Source organism: Mobula hypostoma, unplaced genomic scaffold (genome assembly GCF_963921235.1).
Source record: "Mobula hypostoma unplaced genomic scaffold, sMobHyp1.1 scaffold_170, whole genome shotgun sequence".
NCBI classification, from domain to species: Eukaryota; Metazoa; Chordata; class Chondrichthyes; order Myliobatiformes; family Myliobatidae; genus Mobula; species Mobula hypostoma.
The window spans coordinates 76,854-101,520 of record NW_026948209.1 but is presented as its reverse complement, the minus strand read 5'-3'; the positions used below and the strand labels follow the sequence as shown (position 1 = coordinate 101,520).

Sequence of the window (24,667 nt, the reverse complement as noted above, 5' to 3'; positions counted from 1 at the left end):
CACTGTCTGGTACGGAGGGGCTACTGCACAGGACCGAAAGAAGCTGCAGAGGGTTGTAAATCTAGTCGGCTCCATCTTGGGCTCTCGCCGACAAAGTACCCGGGACATCTTCAGGGAGCGGTGTCTCAGAAAGGCAGCGTCCATGATTAAGGACCCTCCAGCACCCAGGGCTTGTCCCTTTTCTCACTGTTACCATCAGGTAGGAGGTACAGGAGCCTGAAGACACACACTCAGCGATTCAGGAACAGCTTCTTCCCCTCCGCCGTCCGATTTCTGAATGGACATTGAACCCTTGGACACTACCTCACTACTTTTTTATTTCTGTTTTTGCCCTATTTATTTAATTTAACTATTTTATAAACATATCTATATGTCTATCTATCTATCTCTCTGTCTGTCTGTCTGTCTCTCTCTCTATCTATCTATCTACCTAACTATCTGTCTATCTAACTATCTGGCATGGGCAACTGCCAGTCTTCCACACAACCTTGCCCAGGCCTGCGCCCTGGAGAGTAAAGACTTTCCAGGTGCAGATCCATGGCCCCGCAAGACTAACGGATGCCTTTATTTTATTATCTATCTACCTATCTGTCTATTTAACTATCTACCTATCTATCTATCTATCTATCTATCTATCTACCTATTTATCTGTCTATTTATCTATCTATCTATCTATCTATCTATCTATCTGTCTATCTGTCTATCTATCTGTCTAAATATCTATCTGTCTGTCCATCTATCTAACAATCAATCTTTCTATCTATCTATCTATCTATCTATCTATCTATCTATCTATCTATCTATCTATCTATCTATCTATCTATCAATCTTTCTATCTATCTGTCTATCTATCTATCTATCTATCTATCTATCTATCTATCTATCTATCTATCTATCTATCTATCTATATGTCTATCTATCTATCTCTCTGTCTGTCTGTCTGTCTCTCTCTCTCTCTATCTATCTACCTAACTATCTGTCTATCTAACTATCTGGCATGGGCAACTGCCAGTCTTCCACACAACCTTGCCCAGGCCTGCGCCCTGGAGAGTAAAGACTTTCCAGGTGCAGATCCATGGCCCCGCAAGACTAACGGATGCCTTTATTTTATTATCTATCTACCTATCTGTCTATTTAACTATCTACCTATCTATCTATCTATCTATCTATCTATCTACCTATTTATCTGTCTATTTATCTATCTATCTATCTATCTATCTATCTGTCTATCTGTCTATCTATCTGTCTAAATATCTATCTGTCTGTCCATCTATCTAACAATCAATCTTTCTATCTATCTATCTGTCTATCTATCTATCTATCTATCTATCTATCTATCAATCTTTCTATCTATCTGGTGGTGGCATCCATTAGTCTTTGCGAGACCATGGATCTGCGCCTGGAAAGTCTTCACTCTCCAGGGCGCAGGCCTGGGCGAGGTTGTATGGAAGACCGGCAGTTGCCCACGCTGCGAGTCTCCCCTCTCCACGACACCGATGTTGTCCAAGGGAAGGACACCAGGGCCGATACAGCTTGGCACCGCTGCCTTCGCAGGAGTTGCCAGAACGAGTTTGAAGGCAACGTCGGACTGCCTTAGGGACTCCATCTCCGGGTTTGTCCTCAGGGTTTACTCCCGAAGCCTTTCCCATGAGTGGGTATGGCCGCAAGGCAGCGGAGGTTTGAAATCAGTTTTCCCTCCCTTAGAAACCATAGAAACTACAGCACAGAAACAGGCCTTTTGGCCCTTCTTGGCTGTGCCGAACCATTTTCTGCCTAGTCCCACTGACCTGCACACGGACCATATCCCTCCATACACCTCCCATCCATGTATCTGTCCAATTTATTCTTAAATGTTAAAAAAGAACCCGCATTTACCACCTCGTCTGGCAGCTCATTCCATACTCCCACCACTCTCTGTGTGAAGAAGCCCCCGCTAATGTTCCCTTTAAACTTTTCCCCTCTCACCCTTAACCCATGTCCTCTGGTTTTTTTCTCCCCTTGCCTCAGTGGAAAAAGCCTGCTTGCATTCACTCTATCTATACCCATCATAATTTTATATACCACTATCAAATCTCCCCTCATTCTTCTACGCTCCAGGGAATAAAGTCCTAATCTATTCAACCTTTCTCTGTAACTGAGTTTCTCAAGTCCCGGCAACATCCTTGTAAACCTTCTCTGCACTCTTTCAACCTTATTTATATCCTTCCTGTAATTTGGTGACCAAAACTGTACACAATACTCCAGATTCGGCCTCACCAATGCCTTATACAACCTCATCATAACATTCCAGCTCTTATACTCAATACTTTGATTAATAAAGGCCAATGTACCAAAAGCTCTCTTTACGACCCTATCTACCTGTGACGCCACTTTTAGGGAATTTTGTATCTGTATTCCCAGATCCCTCTGTTCCACGGCACTCCTCAGTGCCTTACCATTAACCCTGTATGTTCTACCTTGGTTTGTCTTTCCAACGTGCAATACCTCACACGTCAGTATTAAACTCCATCTGCCATTTTTCAGCCCATTTTTCCAGATGGTCCAAGTCCCTCTGCAGGCTCTGAAAACCTTCCTCACTGTCTACTACACCTCCAATCTTTGTATCATCAGCAAACTTGCTGATCCAATTTACCACATTATCATCCAGATCATTGATATAGATGACAAATAACAATGGACCCAGCACCGATCTCTGTGGCACACCACTAGTCACAGGCCTCCACTCGGAGAAGCAATTCTCTACCACCACTCTCTGGCTTCTCCCATCGAGCCAATGTCTAATCCAATTTACCACCTCTCCATGTATACCTAGCGAATGAATTTTCCTAACTAACCTCCCATGCGGGACCTTGTCAAAGGCAGATGGACTGCCCTCCCAGGCTGACGAGCTCCATTTACCCGAAGGTGCCAGGACCCGCCTTCGCCCCTTCTCCTGTCAGTAGAAACAGTTCCGCCGGGCTTAGAATCTAAGCCACACGAGAAGGTCAGGAGTTGGACTTAGTTGTCAGAAGCTATCTATCCATCTATTTATCTGTCTATCTATCTGTCTATCCATATATATATCTATCTATATATCAGTATGTCTGTCTATCTGTCTATCCGTCTATCTATCTGTCGGTCTAGCTATCTATCTGTTTACCTTCGGACCCAACTCCAAGTCCACCCGCCCCCCCCAGCGGCCTATCACCTCCCTCACGGTTCCACCTCCTTCTACTACCCTTTGTGCTTTCCCCTATTCCTCCTTCACCTTTCCTGCCTGTCCCCTCCCTGCCTCCCCTCCCCTCACCCCTTTATCTTTCCCCTGACTGGTTTTTCACCTGGAACCTACCAGTCTTCTCCTTCCCACCCTCCCCCCACCTTCTTTATAGGGCCTCTTCCCCCTTCCCTCTACAGTCCTGACGAAGGGCTCCGGCCCGAAACGTCGACCCACCGTTTCCACGGATGCTGCCCGACCTGCTGAGTTCCTCCAGCGTGTTCTGAGATCTCTGAGGAAGCAGAGCCTTTGGGGCTCCAGAAAGTGGCGGGCGCTGGAGTCTGTGGGGAGGAGGAGGAGGAGGAGGAGGTATCAGACCAGAAGCATGTGGCTACAAATCAAAGATCAGCCATATTTGGAAAGGGATCGACTGGTGGGAAAAAAATATTGTTTCTGGAGGAACTCAAAGGGCCAGGGAGTATAGTACCCAGGAACATCTTCAGGGAGCGGTGCCGCAGAAAGGCAGCGTCCATTATTAGATTTACTGACGAACACCCATCGTTGGTAGAATCTCAGGTGGTGACGGGAGGGCGTACAGGAGTGAGATGTGCCAACTAGTGGAATGGAGCCCCAGCAACAACCTGGCCCTCAACGTCAGTCAGACCAAAGAGCTGATTGTGGACTTCAGGAAGGGTGAGACGAGGGAACACGTACCCATCCTCAGAGAGGGATCAGAAGTGGAGAGAGTGAGCAGCTTCAAGTTCCCGGGTGTCAAGATCTCTGAGGATCTGACCTGGTCCCAACATATTGATGTAGTCATAAAGAAGGCAAGACAGCTGCTATACTTTATTAGGAGTTTGAAGAGATTTGGCAAATACACTCAAAAACTTCTCTAGTTGTACTATTCTGACAGGCTGCATCACTGTCTGGTACGGAGGGGCTACTGCACAGGACCGAAAGAAGCTGCAGAGGGTTGTAAATCTAGTCGGCTCCATCTTGGGCTCTCGCCGACAAAGTACCCGGGACATCTTCAGGGAGCGGTGTCTCAGAAAGGCAGCGTCCATGATTAAGGACCCTCCAGCACCCAGGGCTTGTCCCTTTTCTCACCGTCACCATCAGGTAGGAGGTACAGGAGCCTGAAGACACACACTCAGCGATTCAGGAACAGCTTCTTCCCCTCTGCCGTCCCATTCCTGAATGGACATTGAACCCTTGGACACGACCTCACTTTTTAAAAAATATACAATATTTCTGTTTCTGTACATTTTAAAATAATCTATTCAATATACGTAATTGATTTACTTGTTTATTTATTATTTTGTTTTGTTTTATTTTATTTATTATTTTTTTCTCTCTCTCTGCTAGATTACGTATTGCACTCAAATGCTGGGGCTAAGTTAACAAATTTCATTTCACATGCTGGTGATAATAAACCTGATTCTGATTCCGATTTACCAGGATGCTGCCTGGTTTAGAGAGTATGCATTATGATCAGAGATTAAGGGAGCTACTGCTTTACTCTTTGGAGAGAAGGAGGATGAGAGGAGACATGGTAGAGGTGTACAAGATAATAAGAGGAATAGATAGAGTGGATAGCCAGCGCCTCTTCCCCAGGGCACCACTGCTCAATACAAGAGGACATGGCTTTAAGGTAAGGGGTGGGAAGTTCAAGGGGGATATTAGAGGAAGGTTTTTTACTCAGGGAGTGGTTGGTGCGTGGAATGCACTGCCTGAGTCAGTGGTGGAGGCAGATACACTAGTGAAGTTTAAGAGACTACTGGACAGGTATATGGAGGAATTTAAGGTGGGGGGTTATATAGGAGGCAGGGTTTGAGGGTCGGCACAACATTGTGGGCTGAAGGGCCTGTAATGTGCTGTACTATTCCATGTTCTGTTCTGAAGCAGTCAACGTTTTGGGCCGAGACCTTTCGGCATGCTCTCTTCCGTTCTATATCTGCGGGGCTGGACCCGCTGTTGATATCGAGGGCGCCGTCTGTAAGGGGGCCGGCCGCCTCGCCGTGCCGGTGAGCTTTCGGCGTGAAAACGCCGGCGTGCCTGCGGCGCTCACCGAGACCCCTGTAATGGCGACCCAGCCTACCCAGAGGGCGCCGCGCGGCGGAACAGGCTCCGCCGGCCAGCCGGCGACCCGACGCGCAGGCGTAGTGGCCTGTGAGGCGAGTGAGGGGGGGGTTCCCGGGAAGCGCGCATGCGCGCAGCGGACAAAGGGCTCGGGGCGAACCGACGACAGGTAGGGACGGCGCTCCGGGCCGGACCGGGGTGGTTTTGCTGTTAAACGGGCGCCGCCGCCGCCGCCGCAATCGCGGGCACACTGTGGCCCCCGCAAACCTGTATCAGTCCCGGGCCTTTGCTTCCCTGTCAGCCGGGTCCGGGGGGGGGGAGGGGAGGGAAGAGGGGGGGTGGGGGAGAGGATTGCTGCCGGCGTCAGGCCCGAGGCGCATGCGCGGCGCCGGCGGGCCGGGGCGGATAGGCGGCTGTCTGGTTCGCGGGGCATTCTGGGTAGACCGGCAGCCATGGGTGACCCGCCCACCCGCACCTTCCACCCACCTCCCCTGCCCCCGCCGGTCGTCGGTAGGGACGTTTTAGGGAGCTCAGGCGGTTGGATCGGCCGAGCTGCAGCCGTTTAGATCCGAAGCATCAGGTACTCAGAACGAGATTATAGTTTGCAGCTTCGAAGTTTCACCGTAAGTCTGATGATCAGAGTGCAAATAGGTCAGCGGATGCACCCCTGCGGGCGTACTCGGAAAATGTTTAGCGCCGTACCTATGGCAGGGTCACTGAAAGATCAGCCAGGGACCAGAATACGACTGATGGTGCAGGTGCAACTATAAACAAATAGTGGCTGGAACAGCAGATAAGGAGGTAACAAAAAAACAGACCTTAAAGTTAGGACCCTGGGTTGTGGGACCGTCTCAATGGAGCGGCAGGTTAGCGTGGTCATCACTTTTTGTTCAAGAGCCTGATTGCTGAGGGGTGATAACTGTTCCTGAACCTGGTGGTGTGGGTCCTGAGGCTCCTGTCCCTCCTTCCTGATGGTTGAGGGGGTGATAACTGTTCCTGAACCCGGTGGTGTGGGTCCTGAGGCTCCTGTACCTCCTTCCTGATGGTTGAGGGGTGATAACTGTTCCTGAACCTGGTGGTGTGGGTCCTGAGGCTCCTGTACCTCCTTCCTGATGGTTGAGGGGTGATAACTGTCCCTGAACCTGGTGGTGTGGGTCCTGAGGCTCCTGTACCTCCTTCCTGATGGCAGCAGTGAGAGGAGAGAGTGTCCTGGGTGGTAGGGGTCCCTGATGATGGATGCCAGTTTCCTGTGGGGAGCGGTCTGTGTTGATGTGTTCTATAGTGGGGGGAGTCTCGGACCAGAGGACACAGATAGAGTGGATGTGGAGAGGATGTTTCCTGTAGTGGGGGAGTCTAGGACCAGAGGACACAGATAGAGTGGATGTGGAGAGGATGTTTCCTGTATTGGGGGGAGTCTAGGACCAGACGACACAGATAGAGTGAGTGTGGAGAGGATGTTTCCTGTAGCAGGGGAGTCTAGGACCAGAGGGCACAGATAGAGTGGATGTGGAGAGGATGTTTCCTGTAGTGGGGGAGTCTAGGACCAGAGGGCACAGATAGAGTGGATGTGGAGAGAATGTTTCCTGTATTGGGGGAGTCTAGGACCAGAGTACACAGATAGAGTGGATGTGGAGAGGATGTTTCCTGTAGTGGGGGGAGTCTCGGACCAGAGTACACAGATAGAGTGGATGTGGAGAGGATGTTTCCAGTATTGGGGGAATCTAGGACCAGAGGGCACAGATAGAGTGGATGTGGAGAGGATGTTTCCTGTAGTGGGGGAGTCTAGGACCAGAGGACACAGACAGAGTGGATGTGGAGAGGATGTTTCCTGTAGTGGGGGGAGTCTCGGACCAGAGTACACAGATAGAGTGGATGTGGAGAGGATGTTTCCAGTATTGGGGGAGTCTAGGACCAGAGGGCACAGACAGAGTGGATGTGGAGAGGAAGTTTCCTGTAGTGGGGGAGTCTAGGACCAGAGGGCACAGATAGAGTGGATGTGGAGAGGATGTTTCCTGTAGTGGGGGAGTCTAGGACCAGAGGGCACAGATAGAGTGGATGTGGAGAGGATGTTTCCTGTAGTGGCGGGAGTCTAAGACCAGAGGACACAGATAGAGTGGATGTGGAGAGGATGTTTCCTATAGTGGGGGGAGTCTAAGACCAGAGGACACAGATAGAGTGGATGTGGAGAGGATGTTTCCTGTAGTGGGGGAGTCTAGGACCAGAGGACACAGATAGAGTGGATGTGGAGAGGATGTTTCCTGTAGTGGGGGAGTCCAGGACCAGAGGACACAGATAGAGTGGATGTGGAGAGGATGTTTCCAGTATTGGGGGAGTCTAGGACCAGAGGACACAGATAGAGTGGATGTGGAGAGGATGTTTCCTGTAGTGGGGGAGTCTAGGACCAGAGGGCACAGATAGAGTGGATGTGGAGAGGATGTTTCCTGTGGTGGGGGAGTCTAGGACCAGAGGGCACAGATAGAGTGGATGTGGAGAGGATGTTTCCTGTAGTGGGGGAATCTAGGACCAGAGGGCACAGATAGAGTGGATGTGGAGAGGATGTTTCCTGTAGTGGGGGAGTCTAGGACCAGAGGACACGGACAGACTGGATGTGGAGAGGATGTTTCCTGTAGTGGGGGAGTCTGGACCAGAGGACACAGATAGAGTGGAGGTGGAGAGGATGTTTCCTGTGGTGGGGGAGTCTAGGACCAGAGGACACAGATAGAGTGGATGTGGAGGGGATGTTTCCTGTAGTGGGGGAGTCTAGGACCAGAGGGCACAGATAGAGTGGATGTGGAGAGGATGTTTCCTGCAGTGGGGGAGTCTAGGGCCAGAGGACACAGATAGAGTGGATGTGGAGAGGATGTTTCCTGTAGTGGGGGAGTCTAGGACCAGAGGGCACAGATAGAGTGGATGTGGAGAGGATGTTTCCTGTAGTGGGGGAGTCTAGGACCAGAGGACACAGATAGAGTGGATGTGGAGAGGATGTTTCCTGTAGTGGGGGAGTCTAGGACCAGAGGACACAGATAGAGTGGAGGTGGAGAGGATGTTTCCTGTAGTGGGGGAGTCTAGGACCAGAGGACACAGATAGAGTGGAGGTGGAGAGGATGTTTCCTGTGGTGGGGGAGTCTAGGACCAGAGAATACAGATAGAGTGGATGTGGAGAGGATGTTTCCTGTAGTGGGGGGAGTCTAGGACCAGAGGGCACAGACAGAGTGGATGTGGAGAGGAAGTTTCCTGTAGTGGGGGAGTCTAGGACCAGAGGGCACAGATAGAGTGGATGTGGAGAGGATGTTTCCTGTAGTGGGGGAGTCTAGGACCAGAGGGCACAGATAGAGTGGATGTGGAGAGGATGTTTCCTGTAGTGGGGGGAGTCTAAGACCAGAGGACACAGATAGAGTGGATGTGGAGAGGATGTTTCCTATAGTGGGGGAGTCTAGGACCAGAGGACACAGATAGAGTGGATGTGGAGAGGATGTTTCCTGTAGTGGGGGGAGTCTAGGACCAGAGGACACAGATAGAGTGGAGGTGGAGAGGATGTTTCCTGTGGTGGGGGAGTCTAGGACCAGAGGGCACAGATAGAGTGGATGTGGAGAGAATGTTTCCTGTATTGGGGGAGTCTAGGACCAGAGTACACAGATAGAGTGGATGTGGAGAGGATGTTTCCTGTAGTGGGGGAGTCTAGGACCAGAGGGCACAGATAGAGTGGATGTGGAGAGGATGTTTCCAGTATTGGGGGAATCTAGGACCAGAGGGCACAGATAGAGTGGATGTGGAGAGGATGTTTCCTGTAGTGGGGGAGTCTAGGACCAGAGGACACAGACAGAGTGGATGTGGAGAGGATGTTTCCTGTAGTGGGGGAAGTCTAGGACCAGAGGACACAGATAGAGTGGATGTGGAGAGGATGTTTCCAGTATTGGGGGAGTCTAGGACCAGAGGGCACAGACAGAGTGGATGTGGAGAGGAAGTTTCCTGTAGTGGGGGGAGTCTAGGACCAGAGGGCACAGATAGAGTGGATGTGGAGAGGATGTTTCCTGTAGTGGGGGAGTCTAGGACCAGAGGGCACAGATAGAGTGGATGTGGAGAGGATGTTTCCTGTAGTGGGGGAGTCTAGGACCAGAGGACACAGATAGAGTGGATGTGGAGAGGATGTTTCCTGTAGTGGGGGAGTCTAGGACCAGAGGGCACAGATAGAGTGGATGTGGAGAGGATGTTTCCTGTAGTGGGGGGAGTCTAAGACCAGAGGACACAGATAGAGTGGATGTGGAGAGGATGTTTCCTATAGTGGGGGGAGTCTAAGACCAGAGGACACAGATAGAGTGGATGTGGAGAGGATGTTTCCTGTAGTGGGGGAGTCTAGGACCAGAGGACACAGATAGAGTGGATGTGGAGAGGATGTTTCCTGTAGTGGGGGAGTCCAGGACCAGAGGACACAGATAGAGTGGATGTGGAGAGGATGTTTCCAGTATTGGGGGAGTCTAGGACCAGAGGACACAGATAGAGTGGATGTGGAGAGGATGTTTCCTGTAGTGGGGGAGTCTAGGACCAGAGGGCACAGATAGAGTGGATGTGGAGAGGATGTTTCCTGTGGTGGGGGAGTCTAGGACCAGAGGGCACAGATAGAGTGGATGTGGAGAGGATGTTTCCTGTAGTGGGGGAATCTAGGACCAGAGGACACAGATAGAGTGGATGTGGAGAGGATGTTTCCTATAGTGGGGGAGTCTCGGACCAGAGGACACAGATAGAGTGGAGGTGGAGAGGATGTTTCCTGTGGTGGGGCAGTCTAGGACCAGAGGACACAGATAGAGTGGATGTGGAGGGGATGTTTCCTGTAGTGGGGGAGTCTAGGACCAGAGGGCACAGATAGAGTGGATGTGGAGAGGATGTTTCCTGCAGTGGGGGAGTCTAGGGCCAGAGGACACAGATAGAGTGGATGTGGAGAGGATGTTTCCTGTAGTGGGGGAGTCTAGGACCAGAGGGCACAGATAGAGTGGATGTGGAGAGGATGTTTCCTGTAGTGGGGGGAGTCTAGTACCAGAGGACACAGATAGAGTGGATGTGGAGAGGATGTTTCCTATAGTGGGGGTAGTCTAAGACCAGAGGACACAGATAGAGTGGATGTGGAGAGGATGTTTCCTGTAGTGGGGGAGTCTAGGACCAGAGGGCACAGATAGAGTGGATGTGGAGAGGATGTTTCCTGTAGTGGGGGAGTCTAGGACCAGAGGACACAGATAGAGTGGAGGTGGAGAGGATGTTTCCTGTGGTGGGGGAGTCTAGGACCAGAGAATACAGATAGAGTGGATGTGGAGAGGATGTTTCCTGTAGTGGGGGGAGTCTCGGACCAGAGGACACAGATAGAGTGGATGTGGAGAGGATGTTTCCAGTATTGGGGGAGTCTAGGACCAGAGGGCACAGACAGAGTGGATGTGGAGAGGAAGTTTCCTGTAGTGGGGGAGTCTAGGACCAGAGGGCACAGATAGAGTGGATGTGGAGAGGATGTTTCCTGTAGTGGGGGAGTCTAGGACCAGAGGGCACAGATAGAGTGGATGTGGAGAGGATGTTTCCTGTAGTGGGGGGAGTCTAAGACCAGAGGACACAGATAGAGTGGATGTGGAGAGGATGTTTCCTATAGTGGGGGGAGTCTAAGACCAGAGGACACAGATAGAGTGGATGTGGAGAGGATGTTTCCTGTAGTGGGGGAGTCTAGGACCAGAGAATACAGATAGAGTGGATCTGGAGAGGATGTTTCCTGTAGTTGGGGGAGTCTAGGACCAGAGTACACAGATAGAGTGGATGTGGAGAGGATGTTTCCTGTAGTGGGGGGAGTCTCGGACCAGAGTACACAGATAGAGTGGATGTGGAGAGGATGTTTCCAGTATTGGGGGAGTCTAGGACCAGAGGACACAGATAGAGTGGATGTGGAGAGGATGTTTCCTATAGTGGGGGAGTCTAGGACCAGAGGACACAGATAGAGTGGATGTGGAGAGGATGTTTCCTGTAGTGGGGGAGTCTAGGACCAGAGGGCACAGATAGAGTGGATGTGGAGAGGATGTTTCCTGTGGTGGGGGAGTCTAGGACCAGAGGGCACAGATAGAGTGGATGTGGAGAGGATGTTTCCTGTAGTGGGGGAGTCTAGGACCAGAGGACACGGACAGACTGGATGTGGAGAGGATGTTTCCTGTAGTGGGGGGAGTCTCGGACCAGAGGGCACAGATAGAGTGGATGTGGAGAGGATGTTTCCTGCAGTGGGGGAGTCTAGGACCAGAGGACACAGATAGAGTGGATGTGGAGAGGATGTTTCCTGTAGTGGGGGAGTCTAGGACCAGAGGGCACAGATAGAGTGGATGTGGAGAGGATGTTTTCTGTAGTGGGGGGAGTCTAGGACCAGAGGACACAGATAGAGTGGATGTGGAGAGGATGTTTCCTGTAGTGGGGGGAGTCTAGGACCAGAGGACACAGATAGAGTGGATGTGGAGAGGATGTTTCCTGTAGTGGGCGAGTCTGGACCAGAGGACACAGATAGAGTGGATGTGGAGAGGATGTTTCACTGGGTACATTTAAGGCAGGGGTCGGTAGATTCAGGGCGTGAAGGGGAGAAGGCAGGGGATTGGAGCCGAGGGGGAAATGGGTCAGACAAGATCGATTGGCGGAGCAGACTCGATGGGCCGAATGGGCTGATTCTGGCGGTGCTCCCATCCCGGGCCGTGATGCAGCCCGTCAGCGCACTCTCTCTCCTCCACGCCCCCGGGGGTGGGGGGTGTTGCGGTTTGTCAAATTTCTTGGCGGCTGCCCTTCGTTTCGGGTGGGGGGTCGCGGGAGAAGGGTTTCCCCTCCAAGCCCATGAAGATGTCGGCTGGGGAAGAGGATGAAATCCTCGCAGCTGCTCAGTCCTTGAGAAAATCGCCTTCGTCCCTACCCGCTCTCGTTTCTGGGCCTTTCACCCTCCGAGGACGTGCTCTGCCCTACTCTCTGTGGGCACCTGATGCTGGGTCAGCATCTCCGTCCTCTGGGCAACAGGGGGACCCTACAGATTTCCCGTCGCAAATGCGCCGCTCGCGAGTGGGGACGGCGACTGCCCGCCCCCTTCATTTCCATTGGCTTTGCCAGCGGTGAGGTCACCCCGTCAATCACTGGGGGCGGGGGGGCGGTGGGGGGGTGGGTGCCGGGGCTGAGGGTGATTTTGAAAGTGCTCCCCGAGCGGCCGGCGCGTTGAGGTGGGGAGGGAATTGCCCCCTCCTGGCCCGGAAACGGCAACTCGAAAGGCGCCTCTGGGAACCTCGCGGAGACCGCAAGTCGTTGTTGCGGATGGGACGGGAGTCGCTTCCGTGACTGTGAGCGAGGTTCGGCAATGAGAACCGCCAGCGCCCCCTTTCCGAGTCAGCAGCTGTGGCCTGCTCCGCGTGGTGAAAGAACGCGTTCGGCCGATTTCAATCTAGCGATGGCGACACCCTGGCGCACAGCCCCAGCGCGATGTCTTCCGGCGGGGTGCACACACAAACACGAGGAAGTCGGCAGATTGCTGGAATTTCAAGTAAAACACATCAAAGTTGCTGGTGAACACAGCAGGCCAGGCAGCATCTCTAGGAAGAGGTGCAGTCGACGTTTCGGGCCGAGACCCTTCGTCAGGACTAACTGAAGGAAGAGCGAGTAAGAGATTTGAAAGTGGGAGGGGGAGGGGGAGATCCAAAATGATAGGAGAAGACAGGAGGGGGAGGGATGGAGCCAAGAGCTGGACAGGTGATCGGCAAAAGGGATATGAGAGGAACATGGGATGGGAGGCCTAGGGAGAAAGAAAAGGGGGAGGGGGAAGCCCAGAGGATGGGCAAGGGGTATAGTGAGAGGGACAGAGGGAGAAAAAGGAGAGAGAGAGAAAGAATGTGTGTATAAAAATAAATAACGGATGGGGTATGAGGGGGAGGTGGGGCATTAACGGAAGTTAGAGAAGTCAATGTTCATGCCATCAAGTTGGAGGCTACCCAGACGGAATATGTTTTTCCTCCAACCTGAGTGTACCATGCCCGATTCTCGGTCCAGTGAGAAGGGGTGATTGATAAGTTCGTGATGGTAGGAGTCAATTTTAGAAAACCTGGCATGTCTATTTTTCAACGTGGTCCCCTACTACGTGTACACACTTAGTCCAGCGGTCGTGGAGCACACGGATCCCCTCTTTGTCGACGGCAAGGGGTGATTGGTAAGTTCGTGGCCTGAGGGAGAAGGAGATGAGTTATTAGCTTCAAACTTTCTGCGTCACCGTTCAGAGAGCGTCTCGGACCTCCGGGTGGTCCGCAGCGGGGGCGATTGATAAGCTCCTGGCCTTCGGCGGAAGGGGATGGGTTACACGGCTCTCGTTCCGTGCACGTGCAGTCGAACTCTTTGAGTGATTATGCAGAAAGTTCGAAGTTAATAACTCATCTCCTCCTACCTTAGGCCACAAACTTATCAATCACCCCTGATGTGGACCACCTCCTGGAGGTCCAAGACACCGTCTTCTACAAAGAAGGGACCCGTGTATTCCACGGCCGCTGGACTAAGTGTGTAAATGTAGGAAAAATAAATGAACGCCTACGCGTTCTTGTAATCCTCCACCATGTCCCACACTGATCCCCTGGATGGAAACAGGGGTCACCGGTACCTTAGCTCTCCTCAGGTCTACCACCAGCTCCTTAGTCTCTTTCACATTAAGCTGCAGATAATTCTGCTCACACCATGTGGCAAACTTTCCTACCGTAGCCCTGTACTCAGCCTCATCTCCCTTGCTGATGCAAAGATATTAAAGATAGAAATAGAGCTGTTTCCAAAGGTGCTGGCTAAGGAGCCGCTGTTAGTCGCCATCGTCTCCCAAGTCCACTGATAACTGTCCGACACCAAACCTGACACACCGATATTCCCAGTTAAACTATCTTTTGACCCATCTGTAAAAAAATGGTTAACAGACCAGAATAATTTTCCTCAACGCCCTCCGCGGGGTCCGACCCCGTTAGCGGACTCCCATCACCTTGTCCGTCCTCTGTCTCTCTCTCTCTCTCTCTCCCGCCTTCTGCCCCAAAACCCCGCGCATGCAATATCTTCCAGACACGCCAAAGTCATAACAACTATCCCAGTTGGTTCGTAACATCTTCTTATCACAGCCTAACCCAAAACAAGCTGCTAGCACGAGAACTTTCTCAGCGTCTAACATAACAAAGAAGCCGTTTTAATTAGCCTACGCGGTAACATGAAAGACGAAACCCCCTTACAGACGTATTGCCACAAGCCCCTATTCCTCGCGTGACAAGGTCCCGGCCGCTGGAAATTAAAAACAGGGCTGCCGAAACGTTGGCCGCCTGCTCTTTTCCCATCGAAACTGCCCGGCCGACTGCGTTCCTTCAGGATTTTCAGCATCTGCAGGTTTTCCTTTGCTTCCGAAGACGCTCTGGCCCCTCAAATCAATCCAGTACGTCAAGACCAACTTTAGCCTCCGCTACCGTGAGGGCAATTGTCCCATTTCAGTCAGTGAAGCCAACACAGGATATGACATAGGAGCAGAATCAGGCCGTCTGGCCCATCGAGTCTGCCCCGCCATTAAATCGCGGCCCGTCCTTTTTCTCCCCCCTATCTGCTCCTCAACCCCAGTTCCCAGCCTTTTCCCCGTAACCTTTGATGCCACATCCAGTCAGGAACCTGTCAATCTCTGCCTTAAATACACCCAAAGACCCGGCCTCCACAGCTGCACGAGGCAACAGGTTCCACCAGCTCACCACCCTTGGCTAAAGAAATTGCTCCGCAGCTCTGTTTTAAATGGACGCCCCTCCATCCTGAGGCTGTGTCCTCTGGTCCTAGACTCTCCCAATGCAGGAAACATCCTCTCCACATCCACTCTATCTGTGTCCTCTGGCCCTGGACTCCCCCACTACAGGAAACATCCTCTCCACATCCACTCTATCTGTGTCCTCTGGTCCTAGACTCCCCCACTACAGGAAACATCCTCTCCACATCCACTCTATCTGTGTCCTCTGGTCCTAGACTCCCCCACTACAGGAAACATCCTCTCCACATCCACTCTATCTGTGTCCTCTGGTCCTAGACTCCCCCAACTACAGGAAATATCCTCTCCACATCCACTCTATCTGTGTCCTCTGGTCCTAGACTCCCCCATCATGGGGAAACATGCTTTCCACAACCGCTCTGTCTAGATCTTACACATTCGAAAGGTTTCAATGAGATCCCCCAGCTCATCCTTCTGAATTCCGGCGAGTACAGACCCAGAGCCGTCAAACGTTCCTCGTACGATAATCCTTTTCATTCCCGGCACCATGCGTGTGAACCTCCTCTGGACCCTCTCCAATACCAGCACATCTTTTCTAAGATGAGGGGCCCAAAACTGTTCACACAACACTCAAGGTGAGGCCTCACCAGTGCCTTATAAACCCTCAGCATCACACACCCCTGCTCTTGTAGTTTAGACCTCTTGGACGACCTTACTGTGCTTGTATCGCACCCAAACTTTTTAAATTTGAAGATGAAGTTGAACCGTCAGCCACACAGCCATAATCAAGAACAGGCCTAGTTATTAAACATACACTAATGGTTAACAAAGGTTTTCATGCAGCACGCCAAGAGTACCCACATAGACACCTGAGAATATTTGAGTCTCCTTTGCATTTAGCGATTATTTTACTGATACGGAGCATCCATATCCAGCCACATGACGAGACACTTTCTCAAGAGTTTGACCACGTAATTTCAAATCAACTGCAGGGTCTATTTGTGAAACGCGTAACCTGTGTTTCAGCTAGAGATTAAGGGAGCTCGGGCCTTACTCTTCGGAGAGGAGGAGGATGAGAGGAGACATGATAGAGGTGTACAAGATAATAAGAGGAATAGATAGAGTGGATAGCCAGCGCCTCTTCCCTGGGGCACCACTGCTCAATACAAGAGGACACGGCTTTAAGGTGAGGGGTGGGAAGTTCAAGGGGGATATTAGAGGAAGGTTTTTTACTCAGAGAGTGGTTGGTGCGTGGAATGCACTGCCTGAGTCAGTGGTGGAGGCAGATACACTAGTGAGGTTTAAGAGACTACTAGACAGGTATATGGAGGAATTTAAGGTGGGGGCTTATATGGGAGGCAGGGTCTGAGGGTCAGCACAACATTGTGGGCCAAAGAGCCTGTACTTGTACACCTCTATCATGTCTCCTCTCATCCTCCTTCTCTCCAAAGAGTAAAGCCCTAGCTCCCTTAATCTCTGTTCATAACGCATACTCTCTAAACCAGGCAGCATCCTGGTAGATCTCCTCTGTACCCTTTCCAATGCTTCCACATCCTTCCTATAGTGAGGTGACCAGAACTGGACACAGTACTCCAAGTTTCATAGAGCTGCATCATTACCTTGTGACTCTTAAACCTCTATCCCTCGTCTTATGAAAGCTGACACCCCATAAGCTTTCTTAACTACCCTAGTATCCCCCAGATCCCTCTGCCCCTCCACACTACCAAGTATCCTGCCATTTACTTTGTACTCTGTCTTGGAGTTTGTCCTTCCAAAGTGTCCCACCTCACACTTCCCCGGGTTGAACTCCATCTGCCACTTCTCAGCCCACTCCTGCATCCTATCAATGTCTCTCTGCAATCTTCGACAATCTTCTACACTATCTACAACACCACCAACCTTTGTGTCATCTGCAAACTTGCCAACCCACCCTTCTACCCCCACATCCAGGTCGTTAATAAAAATCACGAAAAGTAGAGGTCCCAGAACAGATCCTTGTGGGACACCACTAGTCACAATCAAGCAACCCACATCAAAGTTGCTGGTGGACGCAGCAGGCCAGGCAGCATCTCCAGGAAGAGGTACAGTCGACGTTTCGGGCCGGGACCCTTCGTCAGGACTAACTGAAGGAAGAGTTAGTAAGAGATTTGAAAGTTGGAGGGGGAGATCCAACTTTCAAATCCCTTACTCGCTCCTCCTTCACTTCGTCCTGACGAAGGGTCCCGGCCCGAAACGTCGACTGTACCTCTTCCTGGAGAAGACAGTGGTCTGGCCTTGCTGGATAGTCAGGAGGGTCCGACGGTGGGTCGAGATGCCCCGGGTCAGAAGGCGAACAGCACGCCGCGCACACGAAGGTCCGCTCGTACCGAAGGCGGCCGCCGTCGCTGACCGGTGTCTCCTGTCACACTTCCTTGCAGGTCGGACGCGGCGGCCAGCCGGGGGAGGGGGCCGCGGAGATGCCGTTCGCCTGCTCGGACTGCGGGAGGAGATTCACCCAGTCGTCGCACCTCCTGGCGCACCAGTCGGCCCACACCGGCAGGAAGCCCTTCGCCTGCCCCGACTGCGGGAAGGGCTTCACCCGGGCCGCCTACCTCCGGCGGCACCAGGCGGCGCACACCGGCAGGAAGCCCTTCGCCTGCTCCGACTGCGAGAAGGGCTTCACCCGCTCCTCCGACCTGCTGGCCCACCAGTCGGTGCACACCGGCGAGCGGCCCTTCCCCTGCCCGGAGTGCGGGAAGGCCTTCAGCCAGTCCTTCCAGTTAAAAGTCCACCGGCGGGTCCACACCGGCGAGCGGCCCTTCCCCTGCCCCGAGTGCGGGAAGGCCTTCAGCCAGTCGTCCCACCTGCAGAGGCACCGGCGCCTGCACTCGGGCGAGCGGCCGTTCGTCTGCCCGGACTGCGGCAAAGGGTTCATCTGGTCCTTCGAGCTGAGACTCCACCGGCGGCTCCACAGCGGCCCGCTGCCATTCGCCTGCCCCGACTGCGCCAAGGGCTTCGCCCGCTCCTTCGAGCTGACGCTGCACCGGCGGGTCCACACCGGCGAGCGGCCGTTCGCCTGCCCCGACTGCGGCCGGCGCTTCACGCAGCTCTCCAACCTGCAGACGCACCGGACGGTGCACACCGGGGAGAGGCCCTACCCCTGCTCGGAGTGCGGGAAGGCCTTCGCCCGCTCCTCCCACCTGGTGGCCCACTACCGGGTCCACACCGGCGAGCGGACGAAATGAGACCCACCCGCCGCGGCCGTCCTCCGAATCTGGGGGCGGGGGGGGGTGGGGAATCAGAGCTCCGGGGGGGGGGGGGGGGCTGTCTCCTGAGAAGTAAATTAGGTCCCCTTTCCAAACCCTGACTCAGCTGTCGTGAATCTTGACCACACACCCGGAGCCCAGCCTCGATGTCCTTCCCACAGCGGTCCTTTTAAATCCAACCCCCCAGTCTGGCTCTCCCTGCGCCAACGTGCGGGGCGGCGAGCTTTCCCGTGAATTCCCCCCGGGCGCGACTTCTTCCCGCGGGACCGAGGACGGCGACGAGCCGGAGTCTTATTTTCAAAGCAGACTCGCAGCGGGTCTCTCCGTGCTCGACCCCCGAGAGAGAGAGAGATTCGTTTTCTTCCGGGCAGACTCGACAAATCCAACGACCGCGATCGAATTCACCCACAGGGCGGACGACACAGTGCCCACAAACAAAAATGTGTTAATAAATTAGCAGTCAGCATCGAGGATGTGAGACGCAGAGTCCTTAAAAGTGAGTCTGTAGGATGTGGAAACGTTTCAGTGACAGGGCGAGTGAAGTTATCCCCTCTACTTCAAGAGGCCGATGGTTGAGGGGTGATATCTGTCCCTGAACCTGGTGGTGTGGGTCCTGAGGCTCCTGTCCCTCCTTCCTGATGGTTGAGGGGTGATATCTGTCCCTGAACCTGGTGGTGTGGGTCCTGAGGCTCCTGTCCCTCCTTCCTGATGGTTGAGGGGTGATAACTGTCCCTGAACATGGTGGTGTGGGTCCTGAGGCTCCTGTCCCTCCTTCCTGATGGTTGAGGGGTGATATCTGTCCCTGAACCTGGTGGTGTGGGTCCTGAGGCTCCTGTCCCTCCTTCCTGATGGTTGAGGGGTGATAACTGTCCCTGAACCCGGTGGTGTGGGTCCTGAGGCTCCTGTACCTCCTTCCTGATGCTTGGGGGCTGATAACTGTTCCTGAACCTGGTGGTGTGGGTCCTGAGGCTCCTGTCCCTCCTTCCTGACGGCTGAGGGGTGATAACTGTCCCTGAACCTGGTGGTGTGAGTCCTGAGGCTCCTGTACCTCCTTCCTGATGGTTGAGGGGTGATAACTGTCCCTGAACCTGGTGGTGTGGGTCCTGAGGCTCCTGTACCTCCTTCCTGATGGTTGAGGGGTGATAACTGTCCCTGAACCTGGTGGTGTGGGTCCTGAGGCTCCTGTACCTCCTTCCTGATGTTTGAGGGGTGATAACTGTTCCTGAACCTGGTGGTGTGAGTCCTGAGGCTCCTGTCCCTCCTTCCTGATGGTTGAGGGGTGATAACTGTCCCTGACCTGGTGGTGTGAGTCCTGAGGCTCCTGTACCTCCTTCCTCATGGTTGAGGGGTGATAACTGTCCCTGAACCTGGTGGTGTGAGTCCTGAGGCTCCTGTACCTCCTTCCTGATGCTTGAGGGGTGATAACTGTCCCTGAACCTGGTGGTGTGGGTCCTGAGGCTCCTGTACCTCCTTCCTGATGCTTGAGGGGTGATAACTGTTCCTGAACCTGGTGGTGTGGGTCCTGAGGCTCCTGTACCTCCTTCCTGATGCTTGAGGGGTGATAACTGTCCCTGACCTGGTGGTGTGAGTCCTGAGGCTCCTGTACCTCCTTCCTGATGGTTGAGGGGTGATAACTGTCCCTGAACCCGGTGGTGTGGGTCCTGAGGCTCCTGTACGTCCTTCCTGATGGTTGAGAGGTGATAACTGACCCTGAACCTGGTGGTGTGGGTCCTGAGGCTCCTGTACCTCCTTCCTGATGGTTGAGGGGTGATAACTGTCCCTGAACCTGGTGGTGTGGGTCCTGAGGCTCCTGTACCTCCTTCCTGATGTTTGAGGGGTGATAACTGTTCCTGAACCTGGTGGTGTGGGTCCTGAGGCTCCTGTCCCTCCTTCCTGATGGTTGAGGGGTGATAACTGTCCCTGAACCTGGTGGTGTGAGTCCTGAGGCTCCTGTACCTCCTTTCTGACGGTTGAGGGGGTGATAACTGTTCCTGAACCTGGTGGTGTGGGTCCTGAGGCTCCTGTCCCTCCTTCCTGATGGTTGAGGGGTGATTACTGTCCCTGAACCTGGTGGTGTGGGTCCTGAGCCTCCTGTACCTCCTTCCTGATGGTTGAGGGGTGATAACTGTTCCCGAACCTGGTGGTGTGGGTCCTGAGGCTCCAGTGCCTCCTTCCTGATGGTTGAGGGGTGATAACTGTCCCTGAACCTGGTGGTGTGGGTCCTGAGACTCCTGTCCCTGCTTCCTGATGGTTGAGGGGTGATAACTGTCCCTGAACTTGGTGGTGTGGGTCCTGAGGCTCCTGTCCCACCTTCCTGATGGTTGAGGGGTGATAACTGTTCCTAAACCTGGTGGTGTGGGTCCTGACGGTCCTGTACCTCCTTCCTGATGGTTGAGAGGTGATAACTGTCCCTGAACCTGGTGGTGTGGGTCCTGACGGTCCTGTACCTCCTTCCTGATGGTTGAGAGGTGATAACTGTCCCTGAACCTGGTGGTGTGGGTCCTGAGGCTCCTGTCCCTCCTTCCTGATGGTTGAGGGGTGATAACTGTCCCTGATCCTGGTGGTGTGGGTCCTGAGGCTCCTGTACATCTTTCCTGATGCTTGAGGGGTGATAACTGTCCCTGAACCTGGTGGTGTGGGTCCTGAGGCTGTTGTCCCTCCTTCCTGATGGTTGAGGGGTGATAACTGTCCCTGAACCTGGTGGTATGGGTCCTGAGGCTCCTGTACCTCCTTCCTGATGGTTGAGGGGTGATAACTGCCCTGGTCCTGGTGGTGTGGGTGCTGAGGCTCCTGTCCCTCCTTCCTGATGGTTGAGGGGTGATAACTGTCCCTGATCCTAGTGGTGTGGGTCCTGAGGCTCCTGTCCCTCCTTCCTGATGGTTGAGGGGTGATAACTGTCCCTGAACCTGGTGGTGTGGGTCCTGAGGCTCCTGTACCTCCTTCCTGATGGTTGAGGGATGATACCTGTCCCTGAACATGGTGGTGTGGGTCCTGAGGCTCCTGTACCTCCTTCCTGATGGTTGAGGGGAGATAACTCTTCCTGAGCCTGGTGGTGTGGGTCCTGAGACTCCTGTACCTCCTTCCTGATGGTTGAGGGGTGATAACTGTCCCTGAACCTGGTGGTGTGGGTCCTGAGGCTCCTGTACCTCCTTCCTGATGGTTGAGGGGGTGATAACTGTTCCTGAATCTGGTGGTGTGGGTCCTGAGGCTCCTGTACCCCCTTCCTGATGGTTGAGGGGTGATAACTGTTCCTGAACCTGGTGGTGTGGGTCCTGAGGCTCCTGTCCCTCCTTCCTGATGGTTGAGGGGTGATAACTGTCCCTGAACTTGGTGGTGTGAGTCCTGAGGCTCCTGTACCTCCTTCCTGATGGTTGAGGGGAGATAACTCTTCCTGAGCCTGGTGGTGTGGGTCCTGAGGCTCCTGTACCTCCTTCCTGATGGTTGAGGGGGTGATAGCTGTTCCTGAATCTGGTGGTGTGGGTCCTGAGGCTCCTGTACCCCCTTCCTGATGGTTGAGAGGTGATAACTGTCCCTGAACCTGGTGGTGTGGGTCCTGAGGCTCCTGTCCCTCCTTCCTGATGGTTGAGGGGTGATAACTGTCCCTGAACTTGGTGGTGTGAGTCCTGAGGCTCCTGTACCTCCATCCTGATGGTTGAGGGGTGATAACTGTCCCTGATCCTGGTGGTGTGGGTCCTGAGGCTCCTGTACCTCCTTCCTGATGCTTGAGGAGTGATTACTGTCCCTGATCCTGGTGGTGTGGGTTCTGAGGCTCCTGTCCCCCCTTCCTGATGGTTGAGGGGTGATAACTGTCCCTGAACCTGGTGGTGTGGGTCCTGAGGCTGTTGTCCCTCCTTCCTGATGGTTGAGGGGTGATAACTGTCCCTGAACATGCTGGTGTGGGTCCTGAGGCTCCTGTACCTCCTTCCTGATGGTTGAGGGGTGATAACTGTCCCTGAACCCGGTGGTGTGGGTCCTGAGGCTCCTGTCCCTTCTTCCTGATGGTCGAGGGGTGATAACTGTCCCTGAACCTGGTGGTGTGGGTCCTGAGGCTCCTGTACCTCCTTCCTGATGGTTGAGGGGTGATAACTCTTCCTGATCCTGGTGGTGTGGGTCCTGAGGCTCCTGTCCCTCCTTCCTGATGGTTGAGGGGTGATAACTGTCCCTGAACCTGGTGGTGTGGGTCCTGAGGCTCCTGTACCTCCTTCCTGATGTGTGAGTGGTGATAACTGTCCCTGAACCTGGTGGTGTGGGTCCTGAGGCTCCTGTACCTCCTTCCTGATGGTTGAGGGATGATACCTGTCCCTGAACATGGTGGTGTGGGTCCTGAGGCTCCTGTACCTCCTTCCTGATGGTTGAGGGGAGATAACTCTTCCTGAGCCTGGAGGTGTGGGTCCTGAGGCTCCTGTACCTCCTTCCTGATGGTTGAGGGGTGATAACTGTCCCTGAACCTGGTGGTGTGGGTCCTGAGACTCCTGTACCTCCTTCCTGATGGTTGAGGGGGTGATAACTGTTCCTGAACCTGGTGGTGTGAGTCCTGAGGCTCCTGTACCTCCTTCCTGATGGTTGAGGGGTGATAACTGTCCCTGAACCTGGTGGTGTGGGTCCTGAGGCTCCTGTATCTCCTTCCTGATGGTTGAGAGGTGATAACTGTCCCTGAACCTGGTGGTGTGGGTCCTGTATCTCCTTCCCGATGGCAGCAGCAAGAAGAGAGCGTGTCCTGGGTGGTGGGGATCCCTGATGATTTCACGACCGTCTGAAGGACTCGCAGTACTTAAATCAGAATTGCGCAGGTATGGCGCCTTTAACCCGCTGGAGGTTCATCGCCGTGGCCTGAAATGCGGGGTGGGACGGGGGAGCGGGTGGCGGACCCGAACTCCAAGCCAGCCTGACACGCAAAGGTGGTGGCCCCCTCTTCCCAGCGAAGTTTAGGATGTGCGGGGCAGGATTGGTGTATCGAAGGGGAAATGAGGGACCGGAGGGCGGGTGGGGGGTGGGGTGCGGTTGCTGCCAATGAATGACGTGGGGGCAAAGTTTGGAGCTGTTTTAGAGTCGATCGCTCGTCAGCAGCCTGCCGCGTTAAACCCTCAGAAGAATATGGACTGGATTGGCCCTGCTTGGCGGAGGGGCTGGAAATGGGCGCCAGCGCTTTCGAAGCCGGAAAACTCCGAGCCCCAGAACTTTTCTACGACCGCAAGTCGCGTGTGCAGGCGCCGGGGGGCCTGTTCGATCGGACTGTTTATGAACTTTAAGACCTGAAATAAGTATCTCCGCATTGGATGGCTTTGCTTGTAGAATTAACTAAGTAGTTTATGATTATTATTATCTCTGCATTCGGATGGAATTTTTTCTTTGGGTACCTGCTTCACGCTTGACGCCATCTTACATTACTCTGTCTTCTCCAAGTAGACGCTTCCTGTGTCAATTCTCCTGTTCTGTCAACTGTTAATAAAACGAGCGCGAAGCGGCGAGTTTCACGGCTCATTCCTGCTTTCCCAAAAAGGAACACCAGAATCCGTGAGTTGGCGTAGTCGGCAGGATTTAAACGCCAGGGTCTGTCAATTGGCATAGTCGGCAGGATTTAAATGCCAGGGTCTGTCAATTGGCATAGTCGGCAGGATTTAAACGCCGGGGGTCTGTCAATTGGCATAGTCGGCAGGATTTTAAATGTCGGTGTCCGTCAATTGGCATAATCGGCAGGATTTAAACGCCAGGGTCTGTCAATTGGCATAGTCGGCAGGATTTAAATGCCAGGGTCTGTCAATTGGCATAGTCGGCAGGATTTAAATGCCAGGGTCTGTCAATTGGCATAGTCGGCAGGATTTAAATGCCAGGGTCTGCCAATTGGCATAGTCGGCAGGATTTAAACGCCGGGGGTCTGTCAATTGGCATAGTCGGCAGGATTTAAATGCCAGGGTCTGCCAATTGGCATAGTCTGCAGGATTTAAATGCCAGGGTCTGCCAATTGGCACAGTGGGCAGGTTTTAAATGCCAGGGTCTGCCAATTGGCACAGTCAGCAGGATTTAAACGCCGGGGGTCTGTCAATTGGCATAGTCGGCAGGATTCAAACGCCGGGGGTCTGTCAATTGGCATAGTCGGCAGGATTTTAAATGTCGGTGGCCGTCAATTGGCACAGTGGGCAGGTTTTAAATGCCAGGGTCTGCCAATTGGCACAGTCAGCAGGATTTAAACGCCAGGTGTCTGTCAATTGGCATAGTCGGCAGGATTTTAAATGTCGGTGGCCGTCAATTGGCATAGTCGGCAGGATTCAAACGCCGGGGGTCTGTCAATTGGCATAGTCGGCAGGATTTAAATGCCAGGGTCTGTCAATTGGCATAGTCGGCAGGATTTAAATGCCAGGGTCTGCCAATTGGCATAGTCGGCAGGATTTAAACGCCAGGGTCCGCCAA

General features: G+C 53.4%; 1 protein-coding gene across 1 annotated transcript; it reads left to right on the top strand.

Moving 5' to 3' along the window:
- The first annotated feature begins 5,384 nt into the window (after window positions 1-5,384).
- Window positions 5,385-18,295, top strand: LOC134341843 (zinc finger protein 239-like). Its single transcript, XM_063039777.1, has 2 exons — window positions 5,385-5,441; window positions 17,432-18,295. The coding sequence occupies exons 1-2, from the start codon at window positions 5,400-5,402 to the stop codon at window positions 18,236-18,238; spliced, it is 849 nt and encodes a 282-aa protein (XP_062895847.1). The 5' UTR covers window positions 5,385-5,399; the 3' UTR covers window positions 18,239-18,295.
- The last annotated feature ends 6,372 nt before the right edge of the window (window positions 18,296-24,667 follow it).

What these genes read in the sequence shown, in the direction of transcription:
- LOC134341843 (XM_063039777.1), top strand. Translation starts at nt 5,400, where the DNA reads ATGCGCGCAGCGGACAAAGGGCTCGGGGCGAACCGACGACAG. An exon ending in TCGGGGCGAACCGACGACAG is followed by an intron (nt 5,442 to 17,431) that starts GTAGGGACGGCG and finishes ACTTCCTTGCAG; the next exon opens with GTCGGACGCGGCGGCCAGCC.